The 14,027-nt window shown below is 36.3% G+C and overlaps 1 protein-coding gene across 1 annotated transcript in view; it reads right to left on the bottom strand.

Moving 5' to 3' along the window:
• LOC101895856 (uncharacterized) overlaps nucleotides 1-14,027 on the bottom strand; it is a 90,699-nt gene that overhangs the window by 16,332 nt on the left and 60,340 nt on the right. Inside the window, exon 4 of the mRNA XM_059130235.1 lies at nucleotides 12,182-12,315. Coding sequence (XP_058986218.1) covers nucleotides 12,182-12,315 — 134 coding nt within the window. The remainder of the gene's footprint in view (nucleotides 1-12,181; nucleotides 12,316-14,027) is intronic.

Genomic DNA, 14,027 nt, shown 5'->3' with positions numbered 1-14,027 from the left:
AAGTGTTCTTCTCATACAAAGAAGAATCCAGCGAGGAAGTGTTGTAATCAAATGCATAGTATATGTAAGTATGTAAGTACTGCATATCTGATAACGATAAATTTGGGGATAGCTGACACGTGTTTGGATTTTGAAAACATAAAATTAAAATGACATACACTCCACAAAAGAGAGCATATCCGATGATATCTATAAAAAGCATCCACAGGTTGCGAATAAGCCAAGTAGAGATTCTTGATAACTACGAATTGAATAAATAGTCGCGGACAGTCAACGCGTCTTGGGGAAGTCTTGGCTTAAAAACCCGAGTGCCAATGATCCTTAGACTGACGAGGCGATTCTTGGCGCCCTTAAAATAGTCAAACTTCTGCGCTGATCCCCACAAAAAGATGATCCCCTAATGTTGGGGTGTTATGCAACCACAAGCCCATCAGTGTTACAGGTTTGCAGTCAGGTTTTGCAGGCTGTATTTTAAAGGAGTTTCGTTGATATCTCGACGCCCCAGCGAAAAAGAGTTCTTGATACCGAGTTCTTGCCATTGTACAGAGACTATGCCATAGTCGACATCAGTATCCTGACAAGACAAATTATTATATCCACCAAAAACAAACACACCTATGTCGACTGATGCTGATGTAGACGACTTTGCATCCTTAGCCAACAAAGCTATGAGTACGAAGTTTAGCTCCACCTCAATAACAATTACCATACGATCTGACTCGGGTAGTGATTCGAATTATCTGCAAACAGGAAGCCTTGGATGAGACAATGATCTGACCCTTGACCTTGCTAAGGAACATCATTAAAAGACATTAACAAGCAATCCACCAATCTATATTAAAACCAGTAAAGAAAGTCTTAAAGTCGGGCGGGGCCGACTTTATGATACTCTACACCACTTTGCTAATTTAGTAGAGCTCTGCATAACAATTAAAAGTTTTTTACGGGAGAATTCAATCATACACGCAATGATTATAATTATAATTTTAAGTTCAAAGGACTAAATATGCCGAGGCATTTGTATCTTTTAAATTCGGACTTGTATTGTCCATTTGGTGCACAATTAATTTTAATTCGGATAAAAATATATTTGGGAGCTATATCCTAATCGGAACCGATCTCTATAAAATTTGGCAAAGATATTTCTGAGCTGTATTTGATATATTTCCCTAAATATCGTTGTTACGGAGTGCATATTACGGCTGTGGGCAACAAATATAACAAATCGGATGAACAGTATATATGGGAGCTATAGCTATATAGCTGAACCGATCTTCACAAAATTTGACATACTGGCTTCTAGACTCAATTCAGTCATAAGTGCCAAATTTCATCCCATTTGGGATATTAAACGTTTGGTGCACAATCAAAGGTATATCGGACGAAGTTATATATGGGAGCTATATCCAAATCTGAACCGATCTCAATAAAAGTTAGCAAATATATTTATGAGCCGATCTCGATATATTTCCCTGAATATCGTTGTTACGGAGTGCATATTACGGCTATGGGTATCAAATATAACAAATCGGATGAACAATATATATGGGAGCTATAGCTATATCTGAACCGATTTCGATCAAATTTGGCATATTTATTTTCAGGTCTAATTTGGTTGTATGTGCAAAGTTCCATACTTTTCGGGCTGATATTACACGTTTGGTGCACAATAGAGGACAAATCGGACGAAGATATATCTAAATTTTGACCGATTATCTCAAATTTCAATAGGGTTCGTCCTTGGGTCAAAAAAAAATGGTGTTTGGAAAATTTCATATCTATCGGATAATAAATGCGTCCTCCATTTTGTTCACAAGAATACATGGACAGGCGGACGGACGGACATGCATAAATCGACTCAAAATGTGATTCTATGCAGATCATCAAAAGAAACTATGGGTCTATCTCGGTTCCTTTTGCCTGTTACAAACAAATGCACAAAGACAAAATACCCTGACCACCTTGTGGTCATTCCATTCGACAAATATTGAAAAATGAGCTCGGGATAAAGCCATTGAAATTCCAAAAAGTGCAAGAACTTACACCGTAACAGAAAGAAAATAGACTCAAAAGAGCTAAAGAGTTGCTTCGCTTGGCCGAAAGTGGTGAACTGCCGAATTATCGCGAATATATTCTGGAAGGTGTATTAAAGCCTTTGGCATGCAAAAATTTTGGCCGCATTTTGGCACTCAGCACGCGCCACCCAAGAATAGTTAAAAAATGAGATTCCCCGCTTCATTTCCAGCGCACAATGGCCACCAAAATCTCAGGATACCAATCCGTTGGACTATTGTGTCTGGAGTATTTTGGAAAGCAAGTGCCAACCAAAAATACCAAGATTTGGGAACAAGTAAAATTCACTGGGAGCTAAATCAGGAGAAAAAGTTGGGTGGTCAAGCAACTCGTACTTTTAATTCGTTGATTTTAGCCATTGTTAGAACACTCTTGTGCGCTGGTGCGTTGTCTTGGTGAAAAATGATTTGTGTGTGTTGGAAGTTTTTCTCCAGTTTTTACATTTAATTGATCCAAAAGGTTGCAATGGTACTCTGCATTTATTGTTTTACTTTTTTGCAGATAGTCAATCAATAAAATTCTTTTGAAGTCCCAAAAAACCGTTGTCATTACCTTACCAGCCGACCGATTTTTTTTTTGTCCTAAAGAAGGGACACTTTCTCCAGCATCAGTCCATTGTTTGGATTGTTCTTTTGTCTCTGGAGTGGTGGATCCTTCTTATCTACAGTTGTGAAACGACGCTTAAAATCCATATTATTATACCCTCCATCTTTCCATGGAGGGTATATTAACATTGTCAATCCGTTTGTAACTCCTCAAAATACTCATGTCAGACCCGAAAAAATAAATAAAGCGTAAAATTCTACGTCGATTTATCGACGTCCGTCTGTATGTCTGTCTGTACGTTTGTCTGTAGTAATCACGCTATCCTTCGAACGAATTGAGATAGAAGGCTAAAATTTTGCACACATGTTTATTATTTATTCCAGTAGGCAGGTTAAGTTCGTAAATGGATCATGTAGGTCATTTCAATCAATCAATTTGAAACTATTCCGGTGAATAATGTTGCTAAAATCATCAAAATACCGAATATCGGAAGGTACCGTTATATGGGGCTATATGAACCATATAACGGTACCTCCCGATATTCGGTATTTTGATGATTTAAGCAACATTATTCACCGGAATTGTTTAAAATTTGGAATTTGAAGTTCGTAGTGAATACTAGGATACTAGCCCCCCTATAACAGTACCTCCCAATATTCGGTATTTTGATGATTTTAGCGACATTATTTACCGGAATTGTTTCAAATTCGGCATTTTAAGTTCGTAATTGATACTACAGCTTATGACAAAAAATTGTCTGTGCAAATCTACGTCTTCGTATAGCCCCCATATAACGTTACCCCCGATATTCGGTATTTTGATGATTTTAGCGACACTATTTACAGGTATTATTTCAAAATGGTACCTCCCTAATTCGGTATTTTGATGATTTTAGCTACATTATAAACAGATTTTTTTCAAGTTTCGTATTTGAATATTGTAATAGCTTATAATTTACCTATGTAGGTCCCCGTCGTCGTATAGACCCTAATATATGACATTCGGTATTTTTAAAATTTTTACAGAATTTTTAACGGATTTTATTTATTTATTTATATATTTATATATATATATATTTTTTTTTTTGAAAATTGCCAAATTTCGGCCGGCCCGAACTTACAGCTATTTTTACTTGTTTGCTTTTTCCTCTTCTTTGTACTCAGTTTTATTATTACTTTTTTGTATAAGCAATCATCCCATACATATTCCTCAAATATTATGGAAGCCTCAAGAAAATACCTTCTCATCCGCCCACAATAAAATAGTGCATACTCCCTACTTTTCCACTTTTAATAACATTTCCCTACCAAGGAGAGAAAAGTCTCATAAAATTCCAGGAATAAAAATAATTTCAAAATAAACTATTTAATTATCATGATTAAGCACCATTACCCCACACATTTTGTGGTAAATAATTACACTTTTCTTTGGGTAATAAATTTAATTTATGGCATTTAAACTTTTCCTGCAACATTTTAAAATTGTGCTGACACAATTTCAATTGAAAAAGCAACTCGTTTTAAATGTTTCAATTTTGTGCATAATTTTGTCCTTTACCCTTTCCCTTTGGAATCTACGCTTTTATAGTAAAATGTTTTTAAAGTTTTGACAATGGATGTTTGTTCGGGGGGTTTTTATGTTGAGCTCATGCAAATATTTTTCGAATCCCTTCTCCACCAAAAAAAAAAAATTGCTGTTAATGTTCTTTGTAAATTAAAAGTCGAGATTTTTTGTTGATGTTTGACTTTTTCGTTTGTTTTTAGCTTTCCGACGCATTACATTTTTTTTTCTGCCGTATGTAATTATAGGCTATGCCATGAGACTGTCTGGGGAAATATATGCAATTGTGGTAAATTACTTACAAGGGTATGGGTGAGGACAGTGTTTGGAGGATTAACATTTTTTTTTTAATTTTTGGGAAGAAGGCCTTGTTTATGGTCTTTAGAAAATTCGTGGTTGAGTAACCAAATGGATAACTCCACTGCTCATCATGGATAGGATCTCAATTTCTCTGACGCTTGGGGTCAGGTACTCTGGGAAAATTCCTTAGAGATATGAATCTCTGTTGAAGATATGAATTGATCACCACCACTACCTGAATCAAAACCTCAATATTTTTAGCGAAAATATATGGAAACTACCATACATTGTTGCATGCAACACAGTTGCCGCCTAGTTACCACAAACGGCGCAACATAGCACCAAAAAAAAAAAACTATCCTCAGTTCCTAATTGTACCTTAAATTACCAAAAATACGCCATTCTAGTAAACATTGTGACACAAATTACCCATTCGCTGCGGAGTTGAACAAAAAAACAGAAGAGAAACAAACACAAACACACACTCACATAATGCACACACAACACAACAAGTATCCTGTTGTAACCTAAGTAGGAAACCACGAATGGGATAGTTAATGGCAAAAGTCATAGGAGAGCAGGGGAACACATACATATGTATGTATGTATGCATGTTTGTATCTACCGAATGAAGTACAACAGAAACAAAGCCACAGATGCGTCTCATTATTAAAACAGCAGCGAACGAACGAACCAACGAATGAACGAAACCAAAACTAAAGCAACAGCTCTTTCGCCACACACAAAACACAAAAACATAAATGTTGAAAAGTTTTGCCTCTTCGCTGGGAGCATATGTGTGGATGGTGACTAGCTATGACAACACGTTAAGCAGGACATTTGTGGTTTCAAGTAGAAATGAGTGTGTACATTAGGGTGGGGTGGGGGAGGTAAATCTTAAATACCTTTATTTTGGAATATTATTAAGGAGATAGCCACTTAAGTGATCGACACTTTGGTATTTTTTAGTGCCGAACTTGCTTTCTAAAATACTCCAGACACAATAGTCCAACGGATTGGTATCCGGAGTTTTTGGTGGCCATTTTGCGCTGGAAATGAAGCGAGGTTATAATACACACTCCAGAATATGTTCGGGATAACTTATTCTGATGCCACGGTCGATTAATACGAGCGAATGGCAACTATCGGCCGCAGAGCAACATTCGGGCATGTGACGGTTTCATTGGTAGCTTGAAGGCCATGGTTCGTCAACTTATTCTAAAATTTGATGCTATTTCCGACATTTTTATACCCTCCACCATAGAGGGTATATTAACTTTGTCATTCCGTTTGTATCTCCTCGAATTATTCATAATAGACCCTACAAAGTATATATATTCTGGATCAGCGTAAAATTCTAAGACGGTCTAGCGATATCCGTCTGTCTGTCTGTCCGTCTGCCTGCTGTAATCACGCTATCTTTCGAACGAATTGTGATAGAAGGAAAATCTTGCATACGTGTATAGTTTACCAGTAGGCAACCTACTTAAATGGGCCATGTCGGTCCACTCTTTCGTATAGCCCCCATATAACGGTACCTCCTGATATTCGGCATTTTCATGATTTTAGCGACATTATTTACCGGAATTATTTAACATTTCGTATTTGAAGTTCGTAATGGGTACTACAGCCTATGACAAAAATTTTTGTATGCCGGTCCAAGTCTTTGTATAGCCCACATATAACTGAACCTCCCAATATTCGGTATTTTGATGATTTCAGCATCATTATTCACCGGCATCGTTTCAAATTTCGTACTGGAATATACCAATGGGTACTACAGCCCATGGGAAATATTGAGAGTATGTCTTCGTATAGGCCCTATATAACGGTACCTCCCGATATTCGTTTTTTTTTCATGATTTTAGCGACATTATTTCTAATTTCGTATTTGAAGTTCGTAATGAGTGCTACAGCCTATTACAAAAATTTTGGTGTGCAGGTCTACGGCTTCGTATAGTCCTCATGTAGCGGTTTTCAATTAAGTTGTAGATTTCGGATTTTTTTGAAAATGTTCAAGTTCCATTCAAAGTTGCTTTTTAACTTGTTTTCTTTCATTCAATAAAATTAAAAAAAGTAAAAATTATGGCGTTTGATTTTGTTGCAATTTTTTTCTCTTCCTATATATATTCTTGATCAGCGAAAAATTCTAAGACGAAACGAATTAAGATAGGAAACTAGAATTTTGCACAGATCTGTCTTTTGTCTGCAGGCAGGTCAAGTTCGAAGATGGGCTATATCGGTCCACGATATCGTATACCCCCATATAAAAGCACCTCCCGATATTCTGTATTGTGACGTTTTTAGCCACATTTTACAATGGAATTGTCTGAAATTCTACACAAGGAGTTCTTTGTGAGTATTCAACCCCCTGACCGAGAATTGTCTATATCGGTTCACGATATCACATAGGCCCACATTACAGTATCCCTGGATATTCGATATTTTGATGATTTTAGCCACGTTTTTCAATCAAATTGTCTGAAAATCCACACAAGGAGTTTTTTCTGAGTACTTTACCCTCTGGAAGAGAATTGTTTAGATAAGACGGTCTAGCTATATCCGTCTATCTATCTGTCCGTCTGACTGTTTTAATCACGCTATCTTTCGAACGAATTGAGATAGAAGGAAAATTTTGCATACGTGTATAGTTTAGCAATAGGCAACGTACTTAAATGGGCCATGTCGGTCCACGCTTTCGAATTGCCTCCATACAACTGTACCCCCCGATATTCCGTATTCTGGTGATTTTAGTCACATTGTTCAACGCAATTGTCTGAAAATTAACACGAGGAGTTCCTTTTGAGTAATTTACCACCTGGAAGAGAATCTTCTATATCTATAAGAGAGGTAAAATGTTTGTATGTTCGTTTGTTTGTTTGTAATTTATGGACTCGAAAACCGCTGCACAGATTTTCCTGAAAATTTCCGAGTATACTACAACATCGCATGAAAGTAACATAGGCCATAAAATTTTTTGAAATTCCACTTGGAACTGGGGATATAGCATCAGAATCGGAGGTACCTCCCAAAAATTTTGAATTTATATGCACATATCTATTGATCGATTACAAATACAGTCTCCAAAATTGGAGTACATAACGGAATTTGAAATAAAAACAAATATGCTAAATTATATTGAAATCGGATCAGATTTGGATATAGCTCCCATATATATATTTCGGCCGATTTCATGCATTTGATGCACCAAACACGCTATGTATCCTCAATTTCAATGAAATTTGGAATGAGTAACGGAATTGGAAACAAAAATGAATTTGTTAAATTATATTTAAATCGGATCAGATTTGGATATAGCTCCCATATATATTTTCCGCCGATTTCACATATTTGATGAGAGAGAAATTTGTTACCACGAAAAAATTCAAATTATATTGAAGTCAGTTGAGCTTTGGGTATAGCTCTCATATATATATTTCGGCCGATTTCATGTATGTTATACACCAAACACGATATGTATGTCCAATTTCAATAAAAAAAAGAATGTGTTGCGGAATTTGGTTACAATATAAAATTTGATAAATTAATTAAAAATCGGTTAAGATTTGGATATAGCTCCCATACATATTTTCTCGGCCGATTTCACACATTTGATGTACCTCAACGGTATATACCTCCAATTTCAATGAAATGTGGCAGGTGTGATTTTTTTTTTCAAATTTTATTGAAATCGGTTCAGATTGGGATATGATTTTATTAAGAAGCATTGACCTTTGCAATGGTATTAGGCTAACCGTAAAAAGCCGCACAGCGATTTAATTGAGGATACGATTATTACGGGAAAGTATGTTGCTGCCTCGAATTTACTAATTCCATCAGAAATGCCACTCAACTTCAAAAGATTGCAGTTTCCTGCACGCTCGGCATTTGCTTTGAAATTAATAACTCCGAAGGACATACTCTTCGTGTATGCGGACTAAATTTGGCATGTTCCTGCTTTCTTTATTGTGAGCTGTGCGTTCACGCGTTGGTAGATCGACCTATTACAACAATAAAGTTTTTAAAATTTTAGAATTTGTATTATTTTTTTAAAACAAAAAATATTCGTATATTAAATTTTCAATGCATTTAAAATCAAAAGGGTATAGCGAAGCGCACCGGGTTCAGTGAGTTGTCTATATAAGTCTACGATATCATATAGCTCCCTTACAGCAATACCCCCAATATTCGTTATTTTGATGATTTTAGCCAAACTTTTCAATAAAATTGTCTGAAAAAGCCACAAAAGGATTTCTTTCTAAGTTATTCATCCCCTGGAAGATTATTGTCTATATAGATCCACGATATCGTTTATCTTCAATATAACGGTACCTCCCTATATTCGGTATTTTGATGCTTTTAGCAACATTTTTTAATGGAATTGTCTAAAAATCCATACTAGAAGTTCTTTCCAAGCCCCTCACTCCCTGGAAGAGAAATATATATATATATATATATATATATATATATATATATATATATATGGGTTCAAGACATCGAATAGTCCACATACAACGGTAAACCCGATATTAAATATTTGGCGATTTTAGGGACGTTATTCACCGGAGTTGTCTCAAATTGCATAGCTAGAATTCGTAATGGGTACTATAGCCTATGACAAAAATAGCTTATGCTGGCCCACGTCTTCGCATAGCATCTATATAATGGTACATCCCAATGCATATTTTGATGATTTTAGCGACATCATTCACTGGAATCGTTTCAAATTTCGTATTTAGAGTTCGTAATGGGAACTACAGTCTATGATAGAAAATTGTTTAAGCAGGTCCAGGCCTTCGTACAAACCTTATATATCAGTACCTCCCTATATTCGGTATTTTGACGAGTTTAGGTACAATACTCACCGAAATTGTTTGAAATGTCGTATTTGTAGTTCGTAATGGATGCTATAGCCTGAGACAGAAAATTGTCTATGCTGGTCCAGGTCTTCGCACAGCTCCGATATAACGGTACCTCCCCATATACGATATTTTCATGATTTTAGCTACATTATTCGCCGTTTATTTCAAGTTCCGAGCTTGAATTTGGTAATGACTTATGACAAACATGCCTGTGTGGATCCACGTCGTATAGACACCAATATAATGGCTATATTCGGTATTTTTAAAATTTGAAAAGAATTTTTTAAGAATTTTATTTTCAAATTCGTTCCAAATGGTGGAGGGTATTCAAAGTTCGGCTTGACCGAACTTACTGCTTTTTAACTTGTTTATGTTGATTTCATTGACGAATATAACCAAATATCGTAGACAAACAAATCACAGAGATGAGTCTAAATTTGGAGATACAGAGGGGCCTCTTGCTTTTGGAGATGATCGAAAAATATGTAGGGATTCAAATGAACCAAAAAACAAAAACAATTTCCTGCTCACACAATTGAAGCCAATCGACTCGCCTGATTTTATTGCCCTAGCAATAAAATGGACTACGACAACTAACATTTACGCACGGAGTCCGTAAATATTGGGCAAATGTCCCTGGTCAAAATGCTAAGGGTAATATCTGGGCCGTTCTTCCTGACATAATTTCAAAAGTGAAATCTTAATTAGGGGGCTTTTGACATAAAGACATAAAGCTGTTCCCACCGATTTCTATACCCTCCACCATACATAGTATGAAGTATCGAAATAATCATTTTAGACCCAACAAAGTATACATATTCTCGATCAGCGTAAAATTCTAAGACGATTTAGCCATGTCCGTCCATTTGTTGTAATCACGCTTCAGTCAAAACGAATTAAGATAGGAAGCTAAAATTTTGCACAGATCTGTCTTTTGTCTGCAGGCAGGTCAAATTCGAAGATGGGCTATATCGGTTCACGATATCGTATAGCCCCCATATAACGGTACCCCCCCAATATTCGGTACTTTGACGATTTTAGATACATTTTTCAACGGAACTGTCTGAAAATCCACACAAGGAGTTCTTTACCCTCTGAAAGATAATAGTCCATATAGTTCCACGATAACGTATAGCCCCCATATAACGGTACCTCCCGATATTCGGGATTTTGTTGATTTTAGCCACATTTCCCAACGGAATTGTCTGAAATTCTACACAAGGTGTTCTTTGTGAGCACTTCAACCCCTGAAAGGGATTTGGCTATATAGGTCCACAATATCGTATATCCCCCATATATCGGCACCTTTTGATATTAGGTATTTTAAAGATTTTAACTGAAATTTTAATGGAGCACTTTTTCGAAAATTTTCTAATTCGTTCCAAATGGTGGAGAGTATTCAAAGTTCGGCATGGTCGAACTTAGTTCTTTTTTACTTGTTGTATTTGGAGTAATTGTGATTTATAAGCCTCGATTTTCCTTATGGAACAACTACATATCTTCGTAACATTTGTTTAAATTTAAGATCCAACGATCATAGTTATTCCCAGACCATATTTTAATGCTACGATTTAATTAAATTTATTTTAAAATGACTTAACACTTAATGATGTTGCGAAAACTTTTCCCTTGCCAAAAATTATGAGACTTAATCTGCTAATGCAATTGTTTATGCGGCAATATTATATATAATTTGGCTCCATTAACATAGCTTCGTGTTTTGACATTGCACCTCAAATTAAAAGAAACCGAGAAAAAACAGAAACAAAATTACCGTAAAAATATTCTCACCTTAACAAAGTATTCCCGCCATCCCACCTCCCTACCAAACATGATTCTCTATGGAGCAACGTATAACTTTCGTGTGAGAGCAGTGCAAACATTTGGGTTGTTTGCACCTAAAAATTCTTTAAGTGGACATTAAATTATATTTCCATCGTTAGCTGTTGTTGCCTCTGTTGTTGTTTAGAGTTTTTCTGTTTGTGTTGAAATACAAGGATTCGGGTTTTTTTGCTTTTTTTTTTCTTCGTTTCTGGACAATTTCGTAACTTCTGTTTTGCTATGGCTGCTGTTGTGGATAGTTTTTGGTTAGTGCCATGGGGGCTGGTTTGGACGGATGGTTGGGTGGTTGGATGTTGGACTTGAAAGTTGCTAATATGTTTGCCTGACCGTTGGGTCCAACATGGTAGTTGTAGTTGTTATTATAGAGTTTTGTTGCTCGTTTTTGTCGTTGCTTTTGTTGTTGTTTTATCTCTTTAAAACCAGACAAAGTTTTGTTCATGTTGTGTATGGTTTTTGGTAGATGGTTGTTTTATTTAACATTAAGCCTTGTTTACATTTTTGGCAACCCCACAACTTCCCATTCTACCCGCCCCTACCCTTCCCGCCCTGGCAACATACGCGTCTATTGTAAAATATACATCAAAGCGGATATACGAAGCAACGGCAAAAACTTGGTCCTTTGGTTGAATAAAAGGCATTCTATGCCATGTTTCATAGATTTGCCTGTTTTTGACTGTGTTTTTGTGTTGTTGTTGTTGTAATATTTTTCTCTGTGCCGAAAAGTTAGTTTTACAATATTCAGATGTTTTGTATTTATTTCTTTGTTTGTTTGTTATTTTGTCTTTATGTTCTGCAATAATTGTACGGACAATGGACAGCAGGACATTACTTAACACTAAGCCATATTTATTGGCTCAATAATAATTTGCGAATGAAACAGAAGTTTACAATTTAAGCCTTAATTTAGTTTTTGTTTAAATTTGCACTGCCGTTTTTTTTTTTTTTGTTTTTTTTTTTTTTTTTGGCAAAATTTCAGATTTCGAGAATTCCCAACTTACCTCATAACCATTTATATACCACGTTATGTTTGCACCTGGCCTTGAGTGTCCAGAGGTACAATTGCCTCGCACTATATCACCAACTTTGTAACGTGAACGTATGCCGCTTATAATTGGATCTCGGGCGGGAACGACTGAAATGAGAGAGAAAATATGATTATCCTTAACTGTTGATCGCAACGAAAGTAGGCTAAATTGTTCTGATTTAAAACCGACACAAATAGGACTGGTAAAATAGTTTATATTGAAAATGGATAATTTTTGTAGATAAGAAAATGGAGACACATTTGCTGTCATTCCAACTCTGACTCTATACAGGGTGAGATGAAGAAACTGCAGCCAACTTCAGACTGCTGTCATCCCCAGCCAGCTGTTAAATTTTTTCCAGTGATAACTCATGGCTCATAAGCTGAAAATATCGCAATATTCAAAAGAGCTAAAGAGTGTCGAATTTGGTTTTCTCTGATGAGAAAACATTCGTTGTCCAGCAGTTTGTAAACTATATTATCGCGAAAATATTCTGGAGGGTGAATTAAAGCCTTGGGCACGCAAACATTTTGCCGAAGACCTTGGACATTCCAATAGGAATCTGCACCACCGCTATGGAAAAATGGTTACAAAGTGAAGTTCCTCGCTTCATTTCCAGCGCACAATGGCCACCAAAATCTCCGGAATCTAAACTTATTCTAAAATTTGATGCTACTTCCGACATTTTTGCTTTCATTCAATAAAATTTATAAAGAAAATTAAAAAATTATGACGTTTGACTTTGTTGCAGTTTTTTTATCTCACCGTTTAAATTAAATGTAGGTACTAAGGTCGAGGACAGTTTTAAGCCCGAATGTGAATAGCTATGAAACATTGTTTCAATATTACTCAGAGATCGATGAAAGCAAGAGATCTCTTTTATATCCTCCACAAAACATAGTATGAAGGGTATATGAAGTTCGCCATTCCGTTTGTAACTCATCGAAATAATAATTCCAGACCTATTAAATATATACAGTGTGAGTTAAAAAAAACTGCAACAAAGTCAAACTACATAATTTTTACATTTGTTTTTAAATTTTATTGAAAGAAAGCAAAAAATGTCGGAAATAACATCAAATTTTAGAATAAGTTTAGATTTGTTCGAATTGGCCACCTTTCGCACGAATTATAACCTTCATACGGTCAATGGAACCGTCACACGCTGTCCGAATGTTGCTCTGCGGTATTTTGGCCCATTCCCGGCGATGCGCTTGCTTGAGGTGGTTGACAATTTGATATTTTTTAGTGTCAACCTTGCTTTCCAAAATACTCCAGACACAATGGTACAACGGATTGGTATCCGGAGATTTTGGTGGCCATTGTGCGCTGGAAATGAAGCGAGGATCCTCATTTCGTAACCATTCCTGGGTGGCTGAGTGCGATGATGCTGAGTCCTGTTAGAATGTCCAAGGTCTGCGGCCAAAACTTTTGCGTATTTAAGGCTTTAATACACCATCCAGAATATTTTGGCAATAATGTCCGGCATTTATTCTGATACCACGGTCGAATGATACGAGCGGAGGGCGACCATTAATTGTTATGGCGGCTTACATGGCCTGCGCTTGAGTTCTGGTGGCCAACCTAACGTACACATTTTAAGCTGACCTCTTTGGCAAGTGAACACGATAATTTTGTTTGTTTACAAACTGCTGGACAACGAATGTTTTCTCATAGGAGAAAACCAAATTCGGCTGTTTACCAGTTTCGGCCAAGCGAAGCAACTCTTTAGCTCTTTTGAGTCAATTTTCTTTCTGTTGCAGTGTAAGTTCTTGCACTTTTTGGAATTTCAATGGCTTTACCCCGAGCTCATTTTTCA

Source organism: Musca domestica, unplaced genomic scaffold (genome assembly GCF_030504385.1).
Source record: "Musca domestica strain aabys unplaced genomic scaffold, Musca_domestica.polishedcontigs.V.1.1 7, whole genome shotgun sequence".
Lineage (NCBI taxonomy): Eukaryota > Metazoa > Arthropoda > Insecta > Diptera > Muscidae > Musca > Musca domestica.
This window is presented reverse-complemented; position numbering and strand designations above follow the sequence as displayed.